Here is a 27,272-nt window from a genome sequence, read left to right as displayed (position 1 = left end):
ATTTCGTCGAATTAGTGATAGCTACTGACGCAGGAAAAAGCTGTTGGGAGTAAAAATATCGTGTCCTTTGCTAACGTGGTTAGCTAATAGATTTACATATTGTGTCTTCCCTGTAAAACATTTTAAAAATCTGAAATGGTGGCTTTATTCACAAGACCTGTATCTTTCATCTGGTGTCTTAGACTTGTGATTTAATGATATTTAGATGCTACAAGTTACTTGTGACGCTATGCTAGCTATGCTACTCAGTGGGGTGGGGGGTGGGGGGTGCTACCGGATCAGGGTTGGTGACTCGTGAGAAGTTTTAACATTGTTCTACAGCGCTGATCAAAGGAGGGTAGAATATCCGGCCTCCCTCGTTGCGTCTGAAAATGTTCTCAACAACTGATAATTTTGTAACTTTCAGTTTTGCGATTAAAGAAATGTACTTGATAGTTCACCCAAATTATATTCTGACGTTTTGTTCATTTATGTCCATTTTCATTCCATATTATTTTTAAACAGTTTAATTTCAAATGCTAAACCACATTTTATCATGAATCATGAATAAATAAAAAAATTGCACAATTTGGAATGATTTCTAATCCTAAAACAATATATTATAATGCCAAGCACGAAGCCCAGCTCTGCTCTTTGAGGTGCAAGACTATTAATAAATGTTCTTAACATGTAATCCATTCTTATTAATTACATCAAAGGGATCAAGTGCATGAAAACAAATCCCTTTCCAAGCAAACAAAAACAAGGACAAATGAACCACCCACTATTGTCAATATAACAGCAGACAGGAGTTTGTTTTCGTGGTTTGAAATTGAACACCTTTTTCTTCACAATATATACCTGGTTGTCATGGGAGCTTTTGTTCAGGCAGTGTTTCATGAACGTTTAAAATCCCTTCTTTGTAAAGCTTATAGCAAGTATCTGGGTCATCCTGACCTGATGCTGATACTGGCTTGAATAGATGAAATAATGCATTCACATTAACAATGCCATTCAGATTAACAATGCCATCCATTGAAGTTGGGGATCCAACCAGATAGAACCAGAGGGGAATTTCTTCACCACAATGGTATTTTATGATGAGCAGCCATGTTAGAAACCAGGGTTAAGATCCCTAGTCTTGGTATAAGTGTCATGGGATGTAGAAAGACCAGAGACAGGAACTCAGTTTAATAACCTCTACTTCATCACCCTCCCGGATCCGGGATCCTCCTCATCAAAAAAGCTGACTAGCATAGCCTAGCATAACGGGACAGGGATATCATATAATACAATTTTCATGAAATCACAAGTCCAATACAGCAAATGAAAGATAAACATCTTGTGAATCCAGCCATCATTTCCGATTTTTAAAATGTTTTACAGCGAAAACACAATATGTATTTCTATTAGCTAACCACAATAGCCAAACACACAACCGCATATTTTCACCATGTTTCCACCGCATAGGTAGCTTTCACAAAACCGACAAAATAGAGATAAAATTAGTCACTAACCAAGAAACAACTTCATCAGATGACAGTCTTATAACATGTTATCAATACATTTATGTTGTTGTCTCGAAATGTTGCATATTTGAGGTATAATTCACTAGTTTTACATTGCCAGCCACCATCGAAAATAGCACCAAAGCACCTCGACATTGTCTTCTGAAAAGCGTTCGGTATACAACGGCGAATATCTTCCGGCTCTGATTTTATTTTATAAACATAGGATTAATAACAATCATAAAGTAGGTTTTTTCAACCGAGTTTATCAGTTATTCAACGTTTATTGGACTTTTGGAGTTTTCCGTTCTTTGACGCCAAGAGAGGATGGGAATGTTAGCAACCTTGGCCTAGCATTGTGGCGCGAATTCAACAGAAGAAAGGACATTCTAAAACCAAACAACGTTTATTCTGGAACCAAGGACTCCTTGTACAACATTCATGAGGAAGCTCAGCAAAAGTAAGAAAACATCTATGATGTTATTTCTGTGTAAAATGTTGAGTCCATTTCCCGCCGTGTTGGTGAGTGCTGTCTCACAATAACGCAAGCTGTCATGTTATGGTAAAAGTTATTTTTTAAAATCTAACACGCGTGTGCATTAAGAACCGTGTTATTCTTGTTTGCCATAAACAACAAGTATTTTTATGTACAAGTTTATGATGAGTTCTTTGGCTCAGATTAGGTGGGTGTCATAAATATCTCTGGAGATTCTGGGTGAATCGTTGCTACGTATTCACAATGTATAACCAAGGGATTTGTAGCTATAAATATGCACATTTTCGAACCAAACATAATGTATTGTTACATATGTATAAGACTGTCATCTGAATAGTTGTCCAAAGGTTAGTGATACATTTTTATATCTTTTGTGGTTTTTGCGAAAGCTACCTTGCGGTGAAAATGCGTTTGTGTGTTTGGCTATTGTGGTAAGCTAATATAATTCATATTGTGTTTCGCTGTAAAACACTTAAAAAAAACGGAAATATTGGCTGGATTCACAAGATGTTTATCTTTCATTTGCTGTAACACCCTGTATTTTCATAAATTTTTATGATGAGTATTTATGTATTTCACGTTGCTCTCTGTAATTATTCTGGCTCCCTACGCGCCGTCGAAGACAAAGAAATACCGGCCTGTCACTTCCAAAAGCTCTTGTTCGGCCTCAGATCAAGCTAGACACCCCATTCCACATTCCACTTCCTGTTGACATCTAGTGGAAGGCGTATGAAGTGCATGCATATCGATAAATAAAGCCAGTTGAATAGCAGGCCAATGAAACAGAGCCTCGTTTTCAGATTTCACTTCCTGTATGGAAGTTTGCTGCAAAATGAGTTCTGTTTTACTGACAGATATAATTCAAACAGTTTTAGAAACTTGAGTGTTTTCTATCCAATAGTAATAATAATATGCATATTGTATGATCTAGAACAGAGTATGAGGCCGTTTCATTTGGGCACGATTTTTTCCAAAGTGAAAACAGCGCCCCCGTATTGCCAAGAAGTTGTCAAATGAGGACTCTCTTTGCTTGGCAGTGTTCCCTGTCAGATAACATTTAGATCAGAGGGATGAGTGCCCCCTACTAGCCCCCCAACACTACTTTCAGAAGCATTTGGGTCGTATTCACTACTACTGTAGGCACCAAACGGAATACAAATTTAACGAAACAAGGAGGGTCAATCGTAAACTTGTCTAAAAGGACCACTTTCATTTAGTACCTGGGACAGATTACTCGAGACAAGAATCAACAATCAATTACATAATTATTCAAGAATATTTAATAATTTTCCCTTGTTTGTCCACCATAGTAATTGTATACACAATAAAATACAATAAACAAGTAGTGCTGGTACGGTAAGAAAGATAAAAACAATAAACATCAGCACCAACCTGTCTCTGGCGGGCTCACAGGCATTGCCACCTGGTCAGCCCACTGGGCACAGATATCAATTCAATGTCTATTCCACATTGGTTCAACACAATATCATTGCATTGACGTGGAAACAATTTTGATTCAACCAGTGTGTGCCCAGTGGGAGGTGACTCAAATGATCCCTCTGAACAACAGGGTTGTTCAGTGATTCACATAAAAGGGAGGAGAGTCTGAAGCAAAGGATAATAGTACCTCCCTAATGCTGTGTTCATAACCAAGGGGGAAGTGGGAATATCCAACATACGACTGGGGAAAATCACTTGAATGGAACTCCAACTGGTAATTACGGGCGGGAAAATCATCTATCATCCCTGGGCTCCAACTTCTCCCACTTACTGACATCACCTAATATATAAATGTATACCATTTAGCCAACATTTTTATCCAAAGCAACTTACAGTCATGCGTGCATACATTATACATACAGGTGGTCCCAGGAATTGAACCCACTATCCTGCCATTATAAGCAACCTGCTCTACCAACTGAGCTACGGTAAGGAAGTGACCTCATTAACAGAATTTTCAGCAGTTAAATGTAACAAAACATTATTTATAAAAGCAATCTATTAATGTTTTTTTACTATATAATTTATTTACAAGCATGATAGATGTTCTTTTAGTTTATGGTTGACACAGCTTGTTGACAATTAGCCAATCGGCATTTCTGAATGAGTTCAAAGCACGTGAATGCATTCAACTGGTATTTATTAATTCCCAGCTCCCACTCGGCTACCAACGCAGCATTACTAAATATACAGAATTCATGGAGGCAATTGTGCAAATGTGGCAAATTCATTTAGGCACATTGAGGTATAAAACTGAAGTCTACCGCCACCGCAAGGCTTCTACACTGCTGTTGACATACGATGACTGTTCACGACAACTGGAAAAATTGCATTGACTAAACCCATTTTGCCCATTCCACTTCACGAGAAATGGCAGTTTTCAAATGTTCATCAATTGGCTTGTCATTCTATGGCAGACATCATTTCAACATCCCTTTAATCCTCAAGCTACCGACTGGGGTCATTTTGACCCAAGAAGCGTATATATTTTTGATCATAGCCCAAAGGTGGTTTATTAAATTCTTCAAATTTTTTATGACTTTGTCAATCAASTTGTTCTTAACAAATCTATATAATTGTATAGTGTTTCTGTATCAATATGGACTTTTTTTTAAATTAAAGTGCTTTGGGGTCATTTTGACCCCAACACAAAACACACTAATTCCGCCGATAGCCATTTGATAAAAAGGAACTTCATTTGCATCAAGGTTTTTCTGGAGACAAACTTTAATTACAAGTTATCCATTGCACCAGAGGGTGAAGGGGACATGTATCAGTAAGACTGCACAGATATACAGTGCATTCGGGAAATATTCAGACCCCTTGATTTTTTCCACATTGTTACGTTACAGCCTTTTTTTTATGTATCAAATAAATTCTTCAATCTACACACAATACCCCATAATGACAAAGTGAAAACAGTTTTTTATACATTTGTGCTAATTTAAAAAATAAATAAATACAGAAATACCTTATTTAAATAAGTATTCAGACCCTTTGCTATGAGACTCTAAATTGAGCTCAGATAAATCCTGTTTCCATTGATCATCCTTGAGATGTTTCTACAACTTGATTGGAGTCCACCTGTGGTACATTTAATTAATTGGAAATTATTTGGAAAGGCACACACCTGTCTATATAAGGTCCAACAGTTGACAGTGCATTTTTTAGCAAAAACCAAGCCATGAGATCGAAGGAATTGTCCGCAGAGCTCAAAGACAGAATTGTGTCAAGTTACAGATCTGGGGAAGGGTACCAAAAAATGTCTGCAGCATTGAAGGTTCCCAAGAACACAGTGGCCTCCATCATTCTTACATGGTGGTTCCATACTTCTTCCAAGACTCTTCCAAGAGCTGGCCGCCCGGCCAAACTGAGCAATCGGGGGAGAAGGGTCTTGGTCAGGGATGTGACCAAGAACCCAATGGTCATTCTGACAAAGCTCCAGAGTTCCTCTGTGGAGATGGGAAAAACTTCCAGAAGGACAACCAACTCTGCAGCACTCTACCAATCAAGCCTTTATGGTAGAGTGGACTGACAGATGCTACTCCTCAGTAAAAGGCAATTGAAAGCCCACTTGGAGTTTGGCAAAAGGCACCTAAAGACTATCAGACCATGATAAACAAGATTCTCGGGTCTGATGAAACCAAGATTGAACTCTTTGGCCTGAATGCCAAGCGTCACATCTGGAGGAAACCTGTACCATCCCTATGGTGAAGCATGATGGTGGCAGCATAATGCAGTGGGGATGATTTTCAGCAGCAAGACAGAGAGACTAGTCAGGATCGAGGGAAAGATGAACGGAGAAAAGTAAAGAGAGATATTTGATGAAAACCTGCTCCATAGTGCTCAGGACCTCAGACTGGGGCGAAGGTTAATCTTCCAAGAGGTACAACGTTCATCTGTACAAACAATAGTACGCAAGTATAAACACCATGGGACCACGCAGCCGTCATACTGCTCGGGAAGGAGACGTGTTCTGTCTCCTAGAGATGAACGTACTTTGGTGCGAAAAGTGAAAATCAATCCCAGAATTTACAGCAAAGGACTCAAAATGCTGGAGGAAACAAGTTCAAAAGTATCTATATCCACAGTAAAATGAGTCCTATATCGACATAACCTGAAAGGCCGCTCAGCAATGAAGAAGCCACTGCTCCAAAACCGCCGTAAAAAAGCCAGACTAGGGTTTGCAACTGCAAATGGGGACAAAGATTGTACTTTTTGGAGAGATGTCCTCTGGTCTGATGAAAGAAAAATAGAACTGTTTGGCCATAATGACCACTGTTATGTTTGGAGGAAAAGGGGGAGGCTTGCAAGAACACCATCCCAACCGTGAAGCACGGGGGTGGCAGCATCATGTTGTGGGGCATCATGAGTGTCACGACTTCCGCCGAATTCGGCTACTCTCCTTTTTCGGGCGGCGTTCGGCGGTCGACGTCACCGGCTTTCTAGCCATCACCGCTCCATTTTTCATGTGTCCATTTGCTTTGTCTTGTTCCCTGCTCACCTGGTTTTCATTCCCCAATCAATTCATATGTATTTATTCCTCTGTTCCTCATCATGTCTTTGTGTAGTATTGCTTGTGTTACGTGTATTTTGATATTGTGGATATTGTTACGCACATTCATTTTTGTCTATATTCCGTGTTTTGAGCACATTTTATGTATTTTGAGCTGTCATTTTGACCGGAATAAAAAGTGCGCCTGTTCACTACATTCTGCTCTCCTGCACCTGACTTACACACTCCTAACAATGAGGTAGGAAAATTATGTGTATATATTGAAGCAACATCTCAAGACATCAGTCAGCAAGTTAAAGCTTGGTTGCAAATGGGTCTTCCAAATGGACAATGACCCCAAGCATACTTACAAAGTTGTGGCAAAATGGCTTAAGGACAACAAAGTCAAGGTATTGGACTGGCCATCACAAAGCCCTGACCTTAATACTATAGACAATTTGTGGGCAGAACTGAAAAAGTGTGTGTGAGCAAGGAGGCCTACAAACCTGACTCAGTTACACCAGCTCTGTCAGGAGGAATGGGCCAAAATTCGCCCAACTTATTGTGGGAAGCTTGTGGAAGGCTAGCCGAAACGCTTGACCCAAGTTAAACAATTTAAAGGCAATGACACCAAATACTAATTGAGTGTGTGTGAACTTCTGACCCACTGGGAATGTGATTAAAGAAATTAAAGCTGAATAAATAATTCTCTCTACTATTATTCTGACATTTCACATTCTTAAAATAAAGTGGTGATCCTAACTGACATAAGACAGGGAATTTTAACTAGTATTAAATGTCAGGAATTTTGAAAAACTGAGTTGAAATGTATATCTCAACTTCCGACTTCAACTGTAGATATTCCATTCAAAATCAGCCGTTTCCAGCTACAATAATCATTTACAACATTAACAATGTCTACACTGTATTTCTGATCAATTTGATGTTATTTTAAATGGACAAAAAATTTGCTTTTATTTTAAAAACAGCGACCCCAAACTTTTGAACGGTAGTGCAGCGATGCGCCCCATCCAACCTGACAGAACTTGAGAGGATCTGCAGAGAAGAATGGGAGATTCTCCCCAAATACAGTTTTCCCAAGCTTGTCGTGTCGTACCCAAGAAATCCCAAGACTTTAATTACTGCCAAAGGTGTTTCAACAAATTACTGAGTAAAGGGTATGAATACTTATGCAAATTTTATATTTCAGTTTTGTATTTTTATCAATTTGCTAAAATGTCTACAAACCTGTTTTTGCTTTGTCATTATGGGGTATTGTGTGTAGATTGATGAGGAAAATAAACAATTTAATCAGTTTTAGAATAAGGCTGTAACATAACAAAATGTGGAAAAACCGAATGGGTCTGAATACTTTCTGAATGCACTGTAGCTCCCCATGTAATCACTTAAGATTGCACTTTTATATACCACGCATCGTAAGACTGTACAAAACCAACATTATCTTATTTTGTATACATAAAAATCTCCCAATGGTATACAAAATCTGCCAATGATATAACGATTTGATAGAAACGCAATACAGAACTCATATATGCTCTGAATCTACAAAGAGAGCTGTATTCGAGTGTATACTCCGGAAAGTAGCTATTCTAAGGGGCATACGTCTTTATTTGAATCCAAGTTTCTCTGGATACATAACATTAAGTTATACAGATCATCAGATGGAGGTGGAACTGTATCAGTGATTTTGACCAGATAAACAGATCAACTGCAGAGAAGGAGCACCTTATGTACTGACCTATGGTTATAACTAGGTAAGACCATGTACACAATCAAAACGACCTTAGATATATGCTTAGTTGCAGTCAAACCAGCTCATAAATGTCTGTCAGTGTTATGAATACTTAGTAGAACTGTAATACAAAAACCAGCTACCCTCTGAATAGATACATAGTTTGCTTTGGTGTGTATTCTCAGAAAAAGTACTTTTCTACTGAAAAGGTTATATAAATACCAGAATTTCTATAATATCCTCCAATATTGTATATGTGCAACATATTTTGACATTGTGGATACTATGCTATTTGGTTTGAAGTGACTTAGAGGTTTCGAGGGTGCTTTCTGAAAAATGCTGCCATAGCACCCACCACACCCATTGTTTCACCAACAGTGATGCTGGTACTGGCTGTGGGGTAAGTAAACAAAGAAAACTAAGCAATGTGTTAAGTCAATGTCTCTCAGGATCACTTTTTGAAGTGAATTAAATGACTTTGTGTCAATAAAATTAAGTATATTTAGAATGTTGGTGTACTACCCTTTTAAATGGCAGTTGTTTTTACCAGATAAATATGAAAACATTAATATTTAATTACATTCTGAAAACTAAATTATACTTTTATCACATTATGGTAAATTGGCCTTGTACTACCATGGAAATAATGTGGATTGTACTTTGGAAAAAAAATGCACTTTATATAAAGGAACATTATATATTTTCTTTTAGAAAATTTAGCTAAAATAAGAACTATTTATTTCAGATAACATTAATTACATGTCTAAATAATGATGTTTTAATAAGTTTGTATTTTTCTATGATTGTTGCTTTTTCCAATAGTTTCGCCTTTGAGTAAATTTGACCCTAGTTGGTAATTGGCGTATGTAAAATACGTTGGTAGCTTGAGGCTTAATGGAGACATGGCAGTGCACTTCAGGTAAGGCGTTACTCATAGAAACTAAACCATCAGCAGCATCCAGACCAGGGCCATGAGGCCCAGAGAGGAGTTCGTTGTGGAGGCTCCCGATGGTGGCAGGGCTGTGGATGAGCTGCCCTGGGTTCTCACCACCCGGCCGTTGACAGGCTTTTTGTTTCTGAAGACGTTGGTCATCAAGTCAGAGGTGGAGTTGTGGTCAATGTGCAATTTTGTGCTGAACAGATCAATCTGAGTGGAAAAAGTAAATTAATTACTGGATCATAGACATAAGTGTGACATCAGGCTGGCCCAATGGTTTAACCCACTGTCAGTTCAACATCTAGTTTCATCTAGTTTCAGTAACGTGAAATCAACTGAAACTTTGAGGCAAATTGGTGTCTAAAAAAATAAATAGATCACAAAAACAACAACTTTAATTTATGTCATTGCATTGGATCAAAACGAGACACATTTCTGAAACGTGTGTACAGAGACCATATCTTAATTTGATCATCCTGTTGTTGCAGGAACTTTCCTGCAGAGTAAAACATGCAAACTTGTACTGTGTTCAATATTTTAAAAGGCTTATAAAGTTTAATTTCCACTTAAACATTTCGAAGTTGATTTTCCTTAAAGAAAATGTACCATCCCTTTACAAAATATCCATGTATAACCCATATAACAATTAATATTTCCTGTTGATGCAGGACTATTTTCCTGCTGTGCGAAACTGGCTCAAATTAAGATACAGGATCTGTATGTTCATGACTTCTTGCAGAGCCAATTAATAGAGTACATCACATAGACCAGGTTTCCATCCAACCTAAAGTACATGTCAGATATAAAGTTTAACGGCAGAAAAATGTGTTAGTAAACCTCCCAAATGTCAACAAAACATAATATGTTTGCCTCTTAAGGATCTTCCATTTTTTTCAATTTTCGCCTAAAATGAATCTAACTGCCTGTAGCTCAGGACCTGAAACAAGGATATGCATATTCTTGATACCATTTCAAAGGAAACACTTTGAAGTTTGTGGAAATTAATGTAGGAGAATAACACATTTTATCTGGTAAAAGATAATAAAAAGAAAAACATTTTTGGTATTTTTTTTTGTACCATCATCTTTGAAATGCAAGAGAAAGGCCATAATGTATTATTGCACCCCAGTGCAGTTCTGATTTTGGACACTAGATGGCAGAAACATGTGTGCAAAGTTTTAGACTGATCCAATGAACCATTTCATTTCTGTTCATTTTTTAAAATCAAGACTGCCCAAATGTACCATTCAACAGTTTGGCATCACTTAGAAATGTCCTTGTTTCCTATGAAAACATACATGAAATGAGTTGCAAAATGAGTAGGAAATATAGTCAAGACATTGACAAGGTTATAAATAATGATTATTCATTGAAATAATAATTGTGTCCTTCAAACCTTGCTTTCGTCAAATAATCCTCAATTTGCAACAATTCCAGCCAAGTAGACCTTTGACATTCCAGTTGTCAATTTGTTGAGGTAATCTGAAAAGATTTTACCCCATTCTTCCTGAAGCACCTCCCACAAGTTGGATTGGCTTCATGGGCACTTCTTACGTACCATACGGTCAAGCTGCTCCCACAACAGCTCAATACAGTTGAGATCCGGTGACTGTGCTGGCCACACCATTATAGACAGAATACCAGCTGACTGCTTCTTCACTAAAAAGTTATTGCATAGTTTGGAGCTGTGCTTTGGTTCATTGTCCTGTTGTATGAGGAAATTAGCTCCAATTAAGCACCGTCCATAGGGTATGGCATGGCGTTGCAAAATGGAGTGATAGCCTTCCTTCTTCAAGATCCCTTTTACCCGGTACAAATCTCCCATTTTACCACCACCAAAGCACCCCCAGACCATCACATTGCCTCCACCATGCTTGACAGATGGCGTCAAGCACTCCTCCAGCATATTTTCATTTTTTCTGCGTCTCCCGAATGTTCTTTGTGATCCGAACACCTCAAACTTCGTCTGTCCATAACACTATTTTCCAATCTTCCTCTGTCCAGTGTCTGTGTTCTTTTACCCATCTTAATCTTTTATTTTTATTGGCCAGTCTGAGATATGGCCAGCATCCCAGAGTCGCCTCTTCACTGTTGACTTTGAGACTGGTGTTTGCGGGTACTATTTAATGAAGCTGCCAGTTGAGGACTTGTGAGGCATCTGTTTCTCAAACTAGACACTCTAATGTACTTGTCCTCTTGCTCAGTTGTGTACGGGGGCCTCCCACTCCTCTTTCTATTCTGGTTGGAGCCAGTTTGCGCTGTTCTGTGAAGGGAACAGCGTTGTACGAGATATTCAGTTTCTTGGCAATTTCTCACATGGAATGGCCTTCATTTCTTAGAACAAGAATAGATTGATGAGTTTCAGAAGAAAGTTCTTTGTTTCTGGCCATTTTGAGCCTGTAATCGAGCCCACAAATGCTGATGCTCCATATTCTCAAGTAGCCTAAAGAAGGCCAGTTTTACTGCTTCTTTAATCAGAACACCAGTTTTCAGCTGTGCRAACATAATTGCAAAATGGTTTTCTAATGATCAATTAGCATTTTAAAATTATAATCTTGGATTAGCTAACAACGTGCCATTGGAACACAGGAGTGATGGTTGCTGATAATGGGCCTCTGTACGCCTATGTGGATATTCCATTCAAAATCAGCCGTTTCCAATAATCATAGTCATTTAATAACACCAATAGCCAATAGTCATTTACAACATTAACAATGTCTACACTGTATTTCTGATCAATTTGATGTTATTTTAATGGACAAAAAATATAATTTTCTTTCAAAAACATGGACATTTCTCAGTGATCCCAAACTTTTTAAAGGTAGTGTATATATATATATATATATATATATGTTGTAAAATAGATAAATGGGCTCCAACATACATACAAATATATATATATATACACACACACACATACTACATGACCAAACGTATGTGGACACCTGCTCATCAAATATCTCATTCCAAAAGTCATGGACATTAATATGGAGTTGGTCCCGCCCTTTGCTGCTATAACAGCCTCCACTCCTCTGGGAAGGTTTTCCAGTAGATGTTGGAACATTGCTGAGGGGAGTTGATTATTTTTAGCCACAAGAGAATATGTGAGGTTGGGCACTGATGTTGGGCGACTAGGCTGGGATCGCAGACGGCGTTACAATTCGTCCCAAAGGTGTTTGATGAGGTTGAGGTCAGGGCTCTGTGCAGGCCAGTCAAGTTATTCCACACTGATCTTGGGAAACCATCCCTGTATGGACCTCACTTTGTGCATGGGGGCATTGTCATGATGAAACAGGAAAGGGCCTTCCCTACTTAAGGGACGCAAATGACATTTGCTGTATGATTGATGAGGATCTCCATATTGCAAATGTACAGTCCCTTACTAGACGTCCGCGAATGTTTTTAAAATTCGCAGACTGCCACGGGCCGTGCCCCAGGGTCAGATCTTCCGGGAAGTCATCAAATAAAGTCTCTTGGACATTTGGTTTCCGTTTTATAACATTTTCAAATTTTGGTCATTACTGTAAATTACTGATTTACTGATTTTGAACTGTAAATTACTGATTTACAGTTCATGAGGGTTGCCTAATCACACACACTTATTTTTTTCTTGAAGCAATGGCTTTTTTCTGGCCACTCTTCTGTAAAGCCCAGCTCTGTGGAGTGTACGGCTTAAAGTGGTCCTATGAACAGATACTTCAGTCTCCGCTGTGGAGCTTTGCAGCTCCTTCAGGGTTATCTTTGGTCTCTTTGTTGCCTCTGATTAATAATGCCCTCCTTGCCTGGTCCGGGAGTTTTGGTGGGTGGCCCTCTCTTGGCAGGTTTGCTGTGGTGCTATATTCTTTAAAAAAATAATAATAATGGATTTAATGGTGCTCTGTGGGATGTTCAAAATTTCAGATATTTTTTTAAAGCCCAACCATGATCTGTACTCTCCTGTGGTGGTTAATTTCTTTACTATCAAATGAGGAGACAAACTTATCACACAAGTCAGAGTTACACTTAAACTAAATCTTTAATAGTGAGAGCTTTGCAATAGCAATGGCTAGTCGACGAATCACCGTCTCTTTGATGATTCGTTGAGAGCGGCGAGACAAAAGTACAAAGGTCTTTCATAGCCAAGTTCCACCCCCTAGTCAACATAACAAATCACAGATGTTTTGAACGGGTCACAAGGTAAGACTTTTTAAATGAGAATTGAGTATCCCGTAGCCAGATAGCATTCGCTATAAATTATCGTTCAGTTTGGCCCCTAAGCCGAGGTTCCACGCTCATTCCTGGTACTTCATAGCACAAAAACACCAACTCATCCAATGGCATAAATCAATTGTCAACCCCAGATACTCCCATCTCAAGTAAAACCCCTTCTTGACCACACTCCTGGACAAGCTCACTGAGGGTAGTGAGCCTCTAGGTCATACACTATCCCAGGATAAGTGCAACATTAGAGATGACATACAATGGTTCCAGACACTACCACACACATCCCCAATGCCAAAGGAGAGAGTGACTGGCGCACAGACATTGTGGAGACAAGTAATTGGTTCCCCATTAATCACGCCATCCCTTCACATGGTTTAAGAATAGGTAGACACATTCACATATGAAGACAATGTTCCCTCCTGTCCTCTTCCCTTTCTGATATTCTGCATAGCACCAGGGACATGTGAAAGACAAGCCTGACCTCTCCCCTCTCTGGGCCCCAGGTGACTGAGCCCCAGCTGAGGGAAGAAATGCAACTGCCAACACCAGAGTCCGAAGGGATACATTCTAATAACAAGTATATCACATAGGCATATTATGCAGATAAGACATCTTAATTATCTATGTTACACAACTAATTCTGATTCTTCCGCCACACTCCACAACTTTGTCCCTGACCTTTTTGGAGAGCTCCTTGGTCTTCATAGTGCCGCTTGCTTGGTGGTGCCCCTTGCTTATTTTTGTTGCAGACTCTGGAGCCTTTCAGAACAGGTGTATATATACTGAGATCATGTGACAGATCATGTGATACTTAGATTGCACACAGGTGGACTTTATTTAACAAATTATGTGACTTCTGAAGGTAATTGGTTGCACCAGATGTTATTGAGGGGCTTCTTAGCAAAGGGGCTGAATACATATGCACGCACCACTTTTACGTTTTAATTTTTTTAGAAWTTTTTTAAACAGGTACTTTTTTTCATTTCACTTCACCAATTTGGACTATTTTGTGCATGTAAATTACATGAAATCCAAATAAAAATCGATTTAAATTACAGGCTGTAATGCAACAAAATAGGAATAACGCCAAGGGGGTGAACACTTTTGCAAGGCACTGTACAGTCATGAATGCATACATTTTATATATGAGTGGTCCAGGGACATGAACCCACTACCCTGATATTACAAGCACCATGTTCTACCAACTGAGCTACAGTACAAAGGACCAGTAGTGTTAAAATTTCCCTTCACTGGAACTAAGAGGCCTAGCCCTAACCATGAAAAACAACTAGTCCTCCTTCACCAAACTTTTAGTACAATGCATTGGGGAAAGTAGCGTTCTCCTGGCATCGCCAAACCTAGATTAGTCCATCGGAATGTCAGATGGTGAAGCATGATTCATGACTCCAGAGAACACGTTTCCACTGCTCAAGAGTCCAATGGCGGAAAGCTTTACACCACTCCAGCCGACGCTTGGCATTGCTCATGGTGAGCTTAGGTTTGTGTGTGGCTGCTCGAATGGAAACCCATTTTATGAAGCTCCAGATGGAAAGTTATTGTGCTGACGTTGCTTTCAGAGACAGTTTGGAACTCGGTAGTGAGTGTTACAACCAAGGACAGATGATTTTTACGTGCTACTCACTGCAGCACTCGACGGTCCTGTTCTGTGACCTTGAGTGGCCTACCCCTTCACGGCTGAGCCATTGTTGCTCCTAGACATTTCCACTTCACAATAATTGCACTTACAGTTGACCGGGCAGCTCTAGCAGGGCAGAAAACTGATGAACTGACTTGTTGGAAAGGTGGTATCCTATGACGGTGCCACTTTAAAAGTCACTGAGCTGTTCAGTAAGGCCCTTCTACTGCCAATTTTTGTTTTTGGAGATTGCATGGCTGTGTGCTCGATTTTATACACCTATCAGCAACAGGTGTGGCCGAAATAGCCGAAGGGGTGTCCAAATACTTTTTAATATATAGTGTCTATATACAGTATATGTATACACAGTTCCTTCAGAAAGTATTCAGACCCCTTGACTTTTTCCACATTTTGTTACGTTACAGCCTTAAAAACATCATCCTCGAGATGTTCCTACAACTTGATTGGAGTCCACCTGTGGTAAATTCAATTGATTGGACATTATTTGGAAAGGCACACACCTGTCTATATATGGTCCCAGAGTTGACAATGCATGTCAGAGCAAAACTAAGCCATGAGGTCGAAGGAATTGTCCGTAGAGCTCTGGCATAGGATTGTGTCGAGGCACAGATGTGAGGCAGGGTACCAAAACATTTCTGCAGCATTGACGGTCCCCAAGAACACAGAACCTTCCAGAAGGATAACAATCCAGCATCATGTGTGGGGATGTTTTTCAGCGGCAGGGACTGAGATATAGTCAGGATTGAGACAAAGATGAACGAAGCAATGTACAGAGAGATCCTTGATGAATACCTGTTCCAGCGCGCTCCGGACCTCAGAATGGGGGCAAAGGTTCACCTTCCAACAGGACAACGACCCTAAGCACAGAGCCAAGACAACGCATGAGCGGCTTTGGGACAAGTCTCTGAATGTCCTTGAGTGGCCCAGCCAGAGCCCGGACTTGAACCCGATTAAACATCTCTGGAGAGACCTGAAAATAGATCCCCATCCAACCTAAAAGAGCTTGAGAGGATCTGCAGAGAAGAATGGGAGAAACTCCCCAAATACAGGTGTGACGAGCTTGTAGCGACATGCCTAAGAAGACTCGATGCTGTAATCGCTGCCAATGATGCTTTAACAAAGTACTGAGTAAATGTGATATTTCCATTTTTTAAATTATTTTCTTTTATTATTTTTGTATTGTGTGTAGATTGAGAGGAAAAAACTATTTCAAAATGTAAGCCTGTAACAAAATGTGGAAAAAGTCAAGGGGTCTGAATACTTTCCGAAGGCACCGTATATATATATATATAGATGAGCTATTCTAGGAGGTAGAAATGTTATTCAGTTTATTGTAAAATTGTTTCACAAACTCACCAAGTCCTGGCTGACTTTGATAGGGTCCTTGAACACGGTCCAAACCACAGCCTCATTGCAATTTGGAGTAGTCAGTGATCCATTGTAACGGTAGTATTTGGTACGGTCCACCCCTTCCAGGAGCTCATCCAATGAAATAGCATGAGTAATGTTCACAATATCATCTTAACGAAGGAAGAAAGAAAAAACATATACTAAAATCATATGCTACTGAAATTGAACAATAAAATCACTCATTTTGAATTCAAAGAGAATAACAAATCCCTCTTCCAAACTTTATTTTGAGGAAGTAGTTCTTGATCAAATCAGAACCAGTTAAATCTCTCCTCTCACCTTTTAGTGTGATGTTGGCCAAGTATGATGTCAGAGTATTCCATGCTGCTGGGGAACCAGTCACATTGCCCGGCATGGTCTGTTGCAAAAAATTATAACAAAAATCAGCAATAAAACATTGAAATGCCCAATCTAAAATGGAAAAATGGATGCCATTTCTAGGAAGGTTAAAGGATCCGCTCACCTCTATGAAAAAACCAAGAGCAGCGAGTCCCGTGCTGTCTGTAACGGCCGTGGTCGTGTTACCGTTGTGCGAAGACTTGGCATTTACTATGTGCAACTGAAAAGTGAAGCATAACAGTTGATCTAAAAAGTTATCTGAATCCATTGGAAAATTCAAARGTTGTAATGATACATTTAAAAAAGGTAGACTACAATCTGCCATATTTAAAGCTTTTCAAAGGTCATTTAAATTAATGATATATATATATGCCCCCTGATTTTGAGGAATATAATTTATAAATGCCTCATAAGTTCAGTACAACCGTCAGACTATTGCACTATCTATGAAAATCTGAGAGTGGTTACATTTACCCATTCGTCAGTTTTCTAGTAAACCAAGTTGGTGGCTGCAGTTTGGCTGGGGGGGGGGGGGGGAATAATCACACTGTACTAAGCCTAAACAAATAACTTGACATTGATCCATGGCAGTATGGTATATGTACATCAGTGGAGGCTCCTCAGAGATGGAAGGGGAAGACCATCCTCCTCAGTGAATTTCATGAAAATAAAAAGAGTGAAAGATTAAAAAGGTTATCCTTTTTAGATAAAACTATACTCAATACAGTATATTCACATCACCAAATAATTATTAAAACACACAGTTTTTCAATGCAGGTCTACATTAGCCTCAACAGCACTCTTTATGGTAGTACCATGGTGTAGCCAAAGGACAGCTAGTTTTCCTCCTCCTCTGGTTCTCACCTCCTTCTATAGACTTACACAGTAATTATGACAACTTCTGGAGGATGTCCTCCAACCTATCAGAGCTCTTGCACTGACATGTTGTCCACCCAATCAAAGGATCAGAGAATGAATCTCGTACTGCATACCACCCTGCATACAACTGCGGCTTGTTCTGAAGCTAAGCAGGGTTGTCCTGGTCAGTCCCTGGATGGGAGACCAGATGCTGCTGGAAGTGGTGTTGGAGGGCCAGTAGGAGGCCATCTTTCCTCTGGTCTAAACAAAGATCCCAATGCCCCAGGGCAGTGATTGGGGACACTGCTCTGTGTAGGGCTGCTGTCTTTCGGATGGGACGTTGAAGGTGTCCTGACTCTCTGAGGTCATTAAAGATCCCATGGCACTTGTCGTAAGAGTAGGGGTGTTAACCCCGGTGTCCTGGCTAAATTCCCAATCTGGCCCTCAACCATCACGGTCACCTAATAATCCCCAGTTTACAATTGGCTCATTCATCCCCCTCCTCTCCCCTGTAACTATTCCCCAGGTCGTTGCTGCAAATGAGAACGTGTTCTCAGTCAACTTACCTGGTAAAATAATGGATAAAAAAAAAAATAATAAAAAAATATAAAATAAAAAAAACTGAAAGCATACGCTACGTCTAGCTAACGCTGCAGTGCATAAAATGTGGGGAGTAGTTGACTCAAAGAGAGAGAAAGACAATAGTTGAACAGCTTTGAACAAATACATTTCTTCAAAAATGAAGGAGAAGAAAGAGAGAGAGAGCGAGGAAGCTAGCTATTTCTTAAAAAAAATATCACATTCACTTTCACTTACTTAGATAGCAAATGCAGCTAGCTCGTTAAATCTACTCAAACAGAGAGGGATGTTATGTTAGCTAGCTGGCTATGGCTATCCAACACTGGAACTCTTCCAAGTCAAGGTAAGCTTTTGGTTTTATTAATTTATTGTAACTACTAAACTGCTTTCTGACTGTACACTGTACTGCATGATTGCAGCAGGTTTACCAATGCTTTAGTTCTAGTAGCTATGTTGACTATGATATTAGCTAATATGGTGACAACGATGTAGGCTGTCTGTAGTGGTTAGCGGTTATTATATTAAGGTTTTTCTTGGAAAGGTTTTTTCACCTGGTTACAGACAGCTGATATGTTGTCCACTGAAGTCCACAAGCGAATAGAAAAGGCGAGAGGAGGAGAGCACGTAAATGTGCGAAGGAATTATACAATGAGCAAATGAGTCATGCTGTTTATGTGGCTGCTTTGAAAGTGAACTGTGTTTATGTGTGATCAGGGGTGTATTTATACTGCCGATTCTGTTGAAAAAAATGCTTCTTAAACGGAAGCAAACAGAATGAAACAGGGATAAACATACCTGAATTTGTCCAATAGAATCTCTCGTTTGCAACTGTTGAACTAAGGATTACACCCTAGATCAGCTATATGCAGGCAAGCGTGTGCAAGGCAGTATTGAATGTGTCACTGTCACATCTCAACATTTTCTCTTAACCTGTGCACCTACTGTACGTTGTAAACACTTTATTCATGGGCTAGATTGTAGCAACCTCATGATGTGTATAGGGAACAATTGAGTATCATGTAGTAGCCTAAACCTATCGATGTTACATTGAGCTGGGTGAATGGAATATGAATGACACTCATCCAATATGCTGTAATAGAAACAAGGACATGCTCATAAATGTTTTTAATCGACCTCCCTCATCTTAAACGGCACCAACCGCCACTGATGTGCATCAGTATGAGAAGTGTCACCCCATGTGACATGGGCTAAATTCAGATTCTCTACCCTGCTTCATAACTGTACTCATACACTTCCTTTCATGAATTTAAAAGGAATGGACTAGTGTTTGCAATATAGTGGAAACTCCCTCCAGCCATGCTTGCATCAATCCATGAAAGAGTGAGGGGGGCYTGAATGAGGGGACACTTCTGGAGAAGGTTAGAGAATCGGAAAGCAGTAATGTTGTGTTGAACCTCCCATACCTCCATGGGGTAGCGTGTTCCATCCACTGTGTGCTCCGACCCAGGTACTGAGGTACCGTTCCCCCAGTGGAGGTGAAACTGCAGGCTGTCATAGGCCTCAGACAGTGCCCCACCTGTAACCTGGACTCCACTCCTCAGCTTGACTATGACTGAAAGAAAGAAAACACCAACAAAACAAGAGGAATTGGTTACATTTCTAACAAATTCCATGTTTGGTACATAGAGTGCATTTGGAAAGTATTCAGATCCCTTGACTTTTTCCACATTTTGTTAGTTACAGCCTTAATCTAAAATATAATAAATAAATAAAACGTCCTCATCAATCTACACACACAACCCATAATGACAAAGTGAAATCAGTTTTTTCGAATTTTGGAAATGTATTATAAATTAAAAACTGAAATACCTTATTTACATAAGTATTTAGACCCTTTGCTATGAGACTCTAAATTGACTTCAGGTGCATCCTGTTTCCATTGAGCATCGTTGAGATGTTTCTACAAATTGATTGGTGTACACCTGTGGTAATTTAAATTGATTGGACATGATGTGGAAAGGCACACACCTGTCCCACAGTTGACAGTGCATGTCAGAGCAAAAATCAAGCCATGAGGTCGAAGGAAATGTCCATAGAGCTCCGGCACAGATCTGGAGAAGGGTACCAAAAAATGTCTATAGCATTGAAGGTCCCGAAGAACACTGTGGCCTCCATCGTTCTTAAAAGGAAGAAGTATGGAACCACCAAGATTCTTCCTAGAGCTGGTTGCCCGGCCAAACTGGGCAATCAGGGGAAAAGGCCTAGGTCGGGGAGGTGGCCAAGAATCAGATGGTCACTCTGACAGAGCTCCAGAGTTATTTGGTGGAGATGGGAGAACCTTCCAGAAGGACGACCATCTCTGATGCACTCCACCAAGCAGGCTTTTATGTTAGAGTGGCCAGACGGAAGCCACTCCTCAGTAAAAGGCACATGGTAGCCCAACAGGCACCTAAAGACTGTCAGACAATGAGAAATAAGATTCTCTGGTCTAATGAAACGAAGATTGAACTCTTTTGCCTGAATGCCAAGCGTCACAACTGGAGGAAACCTGACACCATCCCTATGGTGAAGCATGGTGGTGGCAGCATCATGCTTTGGGATGCGGTAGGGACTGGGAGAATAGTCAGGATTGTGGGAAAGATTAATGGAGCAAAGTACAGAGAGATCCTTGATYAAAACCTGTGAGAGTTATCAGGATCTCAGACTGGGGGCTATGGTTCACCTTCCAACAGGACAACGACCCTAAGCACACAGTCAAGACAGCGCAGGAGTAGATTCGGGACAAGTCTCTGAATGTCCTTGAGTGGCCCAGCCAGAGCCCAGACTTGACCCGATCTAACATCTTTGGAAAGACCTGAAAATAGCTGTGCAGCTATCAAACCTGACAGAGCTTGAGAGTAACTGCAGAGAAGAATGGGAGAAACTCCACAAATACAGGCTTGTAGCGTCATACCCAAGAAGACTCGAGGCTGTAATCGCTGCCAAAGGTGCTTCAAGAAAGTACTGAGTAAATGGTCTGAATACTTATGTAAATGTGATATTTCCATATTGTTTTTTAAAATAAATGTTCAAAAATTTCTGTTTATTATGGGATATTGTGTAGATTGATAAGGAGATTTTTTTTTTTTTTTAAGGCTGTAACATAAGAAAATGTAGAAAAAGTCAAGGGGTCTGAATATTTCCCGAATGCACTGTATGTACCAAACCAGGAATTTTCCTCAAGTGTAGACTTTGAGTGTATGGATTGAGAGGCAAGGCATCCATCCATTCTCCTCACCAGTTTTGCCAGTGTTCTTGATATTCTTCATTGTATAATTGTCTCCGTATTTGGTGAAGGTGAAGGTTGTCAGGGTTGCATCAACCACTGCCGATGCGGAGACAATGTTGATGGGAGACTGTCGCGATCCATTGCAATGTTCTGTGGCAATGGTGGGCCAAGTGGTGTCACCTTAACATATAATCAATCATACCATGGTGTCAATGTACCGTATGTTTATAAGGGTCACATTATATGCTAACACATTAATTATATGGTCTGTTATCCACCACCATCACAATCATTTCAAAGCAAATGCTTCATGTACAATTTGTGAATAAAAATGACACTGTAACCAATGGGTAAAACCAATACTTACCACAACTAGGATCATGGTAACACCACGCTGATAAGAAGGGAAAAAGTTATGCAAAGTGTCACAAAAATAATAGTAGGAGACAGTCACAGGGCAACAAAATAATATAATAATCACTTACAACCGCCTGCAGCACTGATTGCAGTGAGGACAAATAGAGCCACATTGATAACCACAAGTCGATTCATCTGAAAGCAAGGAAAAGACAATTATAAAGGAAGCCGGACATCCATTTGACTTTTATTTCAATATCCACAGACGTACAGTTTTGATCCAGTATGGACCAGCCTTAATTTCAATGTCCACAATATCCACAAAGTTCAAAAACATAGACGTCTGTGATTGGTTCAGATTTGGTCCCGTCCGGATCAGCTTTGATTTGACGCAAACATAGACCACTATGTTTGTGGACGTTGCGGACGTTATGGACGCTAAAATCAAGGCCATCTGTGGACGTTGCGGACGTTATGGACGCTAAAATCAAGGCCATCTGTGGATGTTGAAATCAAGGCCACGGCGGACTGACCATATTTCAACCACCTTTTAACATCCTTGGCAAGTTTGGACCCTACTCAACTATGCTCTACTGTACTGCCATGTACTGTGCTGTACTGTACTGTCCAAACTCTTTAAACACAGACATTTATGATTGGTTCAGATTTGGTCAACCAAATTTGGTCTTGTTCGGGGGTGGAGCTCATTAGTATAATACGCAGTGTACTTTGCAAGTGTTTATTTTACATTTACATTTAGAAGACTCTCTTAAAATCTCTCTGAGATAGGTGGGACATTAGCGTCCCACCTGGCCAAAATCCAGTGAAAATGCAGAGCACCAAATTTAAAAAAATTACTATAAAAATGTTACTTTCATGAAATCACACATGCAATACACCAAATTAAAGCTACACTTGTTGTGAATCCAGCCAACATGTCAGATTTCAAAAATACTTTACGGCGGAAGCAAACGATGCTATTATCTGAGGATAGCACCCCAGCAAACAAACACAGAAAATCGTATTTCAACCCTCCAGGCGCGACACTAAACGCAGAAATAAAGATATAATTCATGCCTTACCTTTGAAGAGCTTCTTCTGTTGGCACTCCAATATGTCCCATAAACATCACAAAGGGTCCTTTTGTTCGATTGATTCCGTCGATATATATCCAAAATGTCCATTTATTTGGCGCATTTGACCCAGAAAAACCCTGGTTCCAACTCGCGCAACATGACTACAAGATATCTCATAAGTTACCTGTAAGCTTTGTCCAAACATTTCAAACTACTTTCCTAATACAAGTTTAGGTATATTTTTACGTAAATAATCGATAAAATAAGACGGGATATACTATGTTCAATATCGGAGGAAAACAAAGTGCAGCGAGCTTTCGGGTCAAGCGCCTCCAACAAAGAGTACACTTCCCTCTATCCTCGTTCTGAACAGTGCTACTTCTTCATTTCTCAAAGGAAAAACCTCAAGCAATTTCTAAAGACTGTTGACATCCAGTGGAAGCGATAGGAACTGCAAGAAAGTCGCTTTGAAATCTGGATTCCCAATAAAATCTCATTGAAAAGAGAGTGACCTCCAAAAAAGAAATATTCTGAATGGTTTGTCCTCTGGGTTTCGCCTGCCAAATACGTTCTGTTATACTCACAGACATGATTCAAACAGTTTTAGAAACTTCAGAGTGTTTTCTATCCAAATCTACTATTAATATGCATATCTTAGCTTCTGGGCCTGAGTAGGAGGCAGTTTACTTTGGACACGCTTTTCATCCGGACGTCAAAATACCGCCCCCTATCCCAAAGTAGTTTTAACGAGAGCGACTTACAGTCAGTGCATTCAACGGTAATGCTTAATTTAAGAGGTCCTTATTACAGTGCAATTATATGTGTAATTACCCATTAACAAGCATCTTAGGTAATTGTAATAACTCCTAGATACACTGTAATAAGAACATGTAACTGGTGTAAATTGCAGTCTGTAATTACAGATGCGTAACAACAAATGCTTGTTACCATGCTTGTTACAACATTCACAAATTTAGTGTTTAGTTTCTTCTCAGCTGCATACGATTCAGTAATAACTGTCACAAGGTTGTAATTGCTTGTGGACAAATGTGATGGATGTCTGATATTACAAAGGTTGGAGGCTCAATAGGCTCTAATTACCTACCCGTGAATGCGCACTCTTAAAATCTCTACTCAATGTTGTTGCTAGCACTTGCTCCCGTATAAAAAAGTATAAATCAAATCAAATTATATTTGTCACATGCACAGAATACAACAGGTACCTTACCATGAAATGCTTACTTACAAGCCCTTAAATAACAATGCAGTTCAAGAAATAAAGTTAAGAAAATATTTGCAAAATTAACTAAAGTAAAAAATCTAATAAAAAGTAACCCAAAATAACAATACCGAGGCTATATACAGGGGGTACCGGTACCGAGTCAATGTGCGGGGGTACAGGTTACAGGTCATATGTACATGTAGCTAGAGGTAAAGTGATGCTCTCGATGGTGCAGCTGTAGAACTTTTTGAGGATCTGGGACCCATGACAAATCTTTTCAGTCTCCTGAGGAGGAAAAGCTGTTGTCGAGCCCTGCTCATGACTGTCTTGGTTTGTTTGGACCATGATAGTTTGTTGGTGATGTGGACACCAAGGAACTTGAAACTCTCGACCCACTCCACTACAGCCCCATTGATGAATGGGGGGCTGTTCGGCCCTACTTTTCCTGTAGTCCACGATCATCTCCTTTGTCTTGATCATGTTGAGGGAGAGGTTGTTGTCCTGTCACCATACTGCCAGGTCTCTGACCTCCTCCCTATAGGCTGTCTCATCACTTTTGGTGATCAGGCCAACACTGATGTGTCGTCAGCAAACTTAATGACGGTGTTGGAGTCACGCTTGGCCATGCAGTTGTGGGTGAACAGGGAGTACAGGAGGGGACGGAGCACGCATCCCTGAGGGGCCACAGTGTTGAGGATCAGCATGGCAGATGTGTTGTTGCCTACCCTTACCCCCAGGGGGCGGCCCTTCAGGAAGTCCAGGATCCAGTTGCAGAGGGAGATGTTTAGTCCCAGGGTCCTTAGCTTAGTGATGAGCTTTGTGGGCACAATGGTGTTGAACGCTGAGCTGTAGTCAATGAACAGCATTCTCACAACGGGGTTCCTTGTGTGCAGTTGGGAAGGAACAGTGTGGAGTGCGATAGAGGATCTGTTGGGGCGGTATGCTAATTGGACTGTGTCTAGAGTTTCTGACACTTCATGGCTACCGACGTGAGTGCTGCGGGACAGTAGTCATTTGAGCAGGTTAACTTCGCTTTCTTGGGCACAGTGACTATGGTGGCCTGCTTGAAACATTTAGGGATTACAGACTTGGTCAGGGAGAGGTTGAAAATGTCAATGAAGACACTTGCCAGTTGGTCCGCACATGCTCTGTGTACACGTCCTGGTAATCTGTTTGGCCCCGCGGCCTTGTGAATGTTGACCTGTTTAAAGGTCTTGCTCACATCGGCTACGGAGAGCGTGATCACACAGTCGTCCGGAACAGCTGGTGCTCTCTTGCATACTTCAGTATTGCTTGCTTCAAAGCGAGCATAAAAGGCATTTAGCTCATTTGGTAGGCTCGCGTCACTGGGCAGCTCGCGGCTGAGTTTCCCTTTGTAGTTCGTAATAGTTTGCAAGCCCTGCCATATCCAACGAGCATCAGAGCCAGTGTAGTAGGATTCAGTCTTAGTCCTGTATTGATGCTTTTCCTGTTTGATGGTTCATCTACAGTTGAAGTTGGAAGTTTACATACACTTAGGTTGGAGTCATTAAAACTCGTTTTTCAACCATTCCACACATTTCTTGTTAATTAAAACAAACTGTAGTTTTGGCAAGTCGGTTAGGACATATACTTTGTGCATGACACAAGTAATTTTTCAAAGAATTGTTTACAGACAGATTATTTCASTTATAATTCACTGTATCACAATTCCAGTGGGTCAGAAGTTTACATACACTAAGTTGACTGTGCCTTTAAACAGCTTGGAAAATTCCTGAAAATTATGTCATGGCTTTAGAAGCTTCTGATAGGCTAATTGACATAATTTGAGTCAATTGGAGGTGTACCTGTGTATGTATTTCAAGGCCTACCTTCAAACTCAGTGCCTCTTTGCTTGACATCATGGGAAAATCAAAAGAAATCAGCGCCAAGACCTCCGAAAAAAATTGGAGACCTCCACAAGTTTGGTTCATCCTTGGGAGCAATTTCCAAACGCCTGAAGGTACCACGTTCATCTGTACAAACAATAGTACGCAAGTATAAACACCATGGGACCATGCAGCTGTCATACTGCTCAGGAAGGAGACGCGTTCTGTCTCCTAGAGATGAACGTACTTTGGTGCGAAAAGTGCAAATCAATCCCAGAACAACAGCAAACGACCATGTGAAGATGCTGGAGGAAACAGGTACAAAAGTATCTATATCCACAGTAAAATAAGTCCTATATCAACATAACCTGAAAGGCCGCTCAGCAAGGAAGAAGCCACTGCTCCAAAACCGCCATTAAAAAGCCAGACCGGGCTTCCCGGGTGGCGCAGTGGTCTAAGGCACTGCATCACAGTGCTAGCTGTGCCACCAGAGACTCTGGGTTTGAGCCCAGGCTCTGTCGCAGCCGGCCGCGACCGGGAGGTCCATGGGGCAACGCACAATTGGCCTAGCGTCGTCCGGGTTAGGGAGGGTTTGGCCGGTAGGGATATCCTTTTCTCATCGCGCACCAGCGACTCCTGTGGCGGGCCTTCGTCTCTCCCGAGCCCGTACGGGAGTTGTAGCGATGACACAAGACTGTAACTACAAACAATTGGATACCATGAAAATGGGGAGAAAAATGTTGGTAAAAGAAATATTATAATAAAAAAAAGCCAGACCACGGTTTGAAACTGCACATGGGGATAAAGATCGTACTTTTTGGAGAAATGTCCTCTGGTCTGATGAAGCAAAAATAGAACTGTTTGGCCATAATGACCATTGTTATGTTTGGAGGATAAATGGGGAGGCTTTACAAGCCGAAGAACACCATTCCAACCGTGACGCACGGGGGTGGCAGCATCATGTTGTGGGCGTGCTTTGCTGCAGGAGGCACTGGTGCACATCACAAAATAGATGGCATCATGTAGATGGAAAATTATGTGGATATATTGAAGCAACATCTCAAGATCAATCAGGAAGTTAAAGCTTGGTCGCAAATGGGTCTTCCAAATGGACAATGACCCCCAAGCATACTTCCAAAGTTGTGGCAAAATGGCTTAAGGACAACAAAGTCAAGGTATTGGAGTGGCCATCACAAAGCCCTGACCTCAATCCTATAGAACATGTGTGGGCAGAGCTGAAAAAGCGCGTGCAAACAAGGAGGCCTACAAACCTGACTCAGTTACACAAGCTCTGTCAGGAGGAATGGGCCCAAATTCAACCAACTTA

At 40.5% G+C, this 27,272-nt stretch overlaps 1 protein-coding gene across 1 annotated transcript; it reads right to left on the bottom strand.

Moving 5' to 3' along the window:
* Positions 1-9,124: 9,124 nt before the first annotated feature.
* On the bottom strand, positions 9,125-21,995 carry LOC111956401 (carbonic anhydrase 4-like). Its single transcript, XM_023976864.2, has 8 exons — positions 21,929-21,995; positions 21,811-21,837; positions 21,453-21,623; positions 19,639-19,787; positions 16,902-16,997; positions 16,718-16,796; positions 16,385-16,548; positions 9,125-9,378 (listed from the first exon to the last, which is right to left on the bottom strand). The coding sequence occupies exons 1-8, from the start codon at positions 21,993-21,995 to the stop codon at positions 9,172-9,174; spliced, it is 960 nt and encodes a 319-aa protein (XP_023832632.1). The 3' UTR covers positions 9,125-9,171.
* Between the last annotated feature and the right edge of the window lie 5,277 nt (positions 21,996-27,272).

This window comes from Salvelinus sp. IW2-2015, linkage group LG32, assembly GCF_002910315.2.
Source record: "Salvelinus sp. IW2-2015 linkage group LG32, ASM291031v2, whole genome shotgun sequence".
Classification (NCBI taxonomy): Eukaryota; Metazoa; Chordata; class Actinopteri; order Salmoniformes; family Salmonidae; genus Salvelinus; species Salvelinus sp. IW2-2015.
The sequence above is the reverse complement of the archived record's forward strand: the minus strand, read 5'-3'. Positions and strand labels throughout refer to the sequence as shown.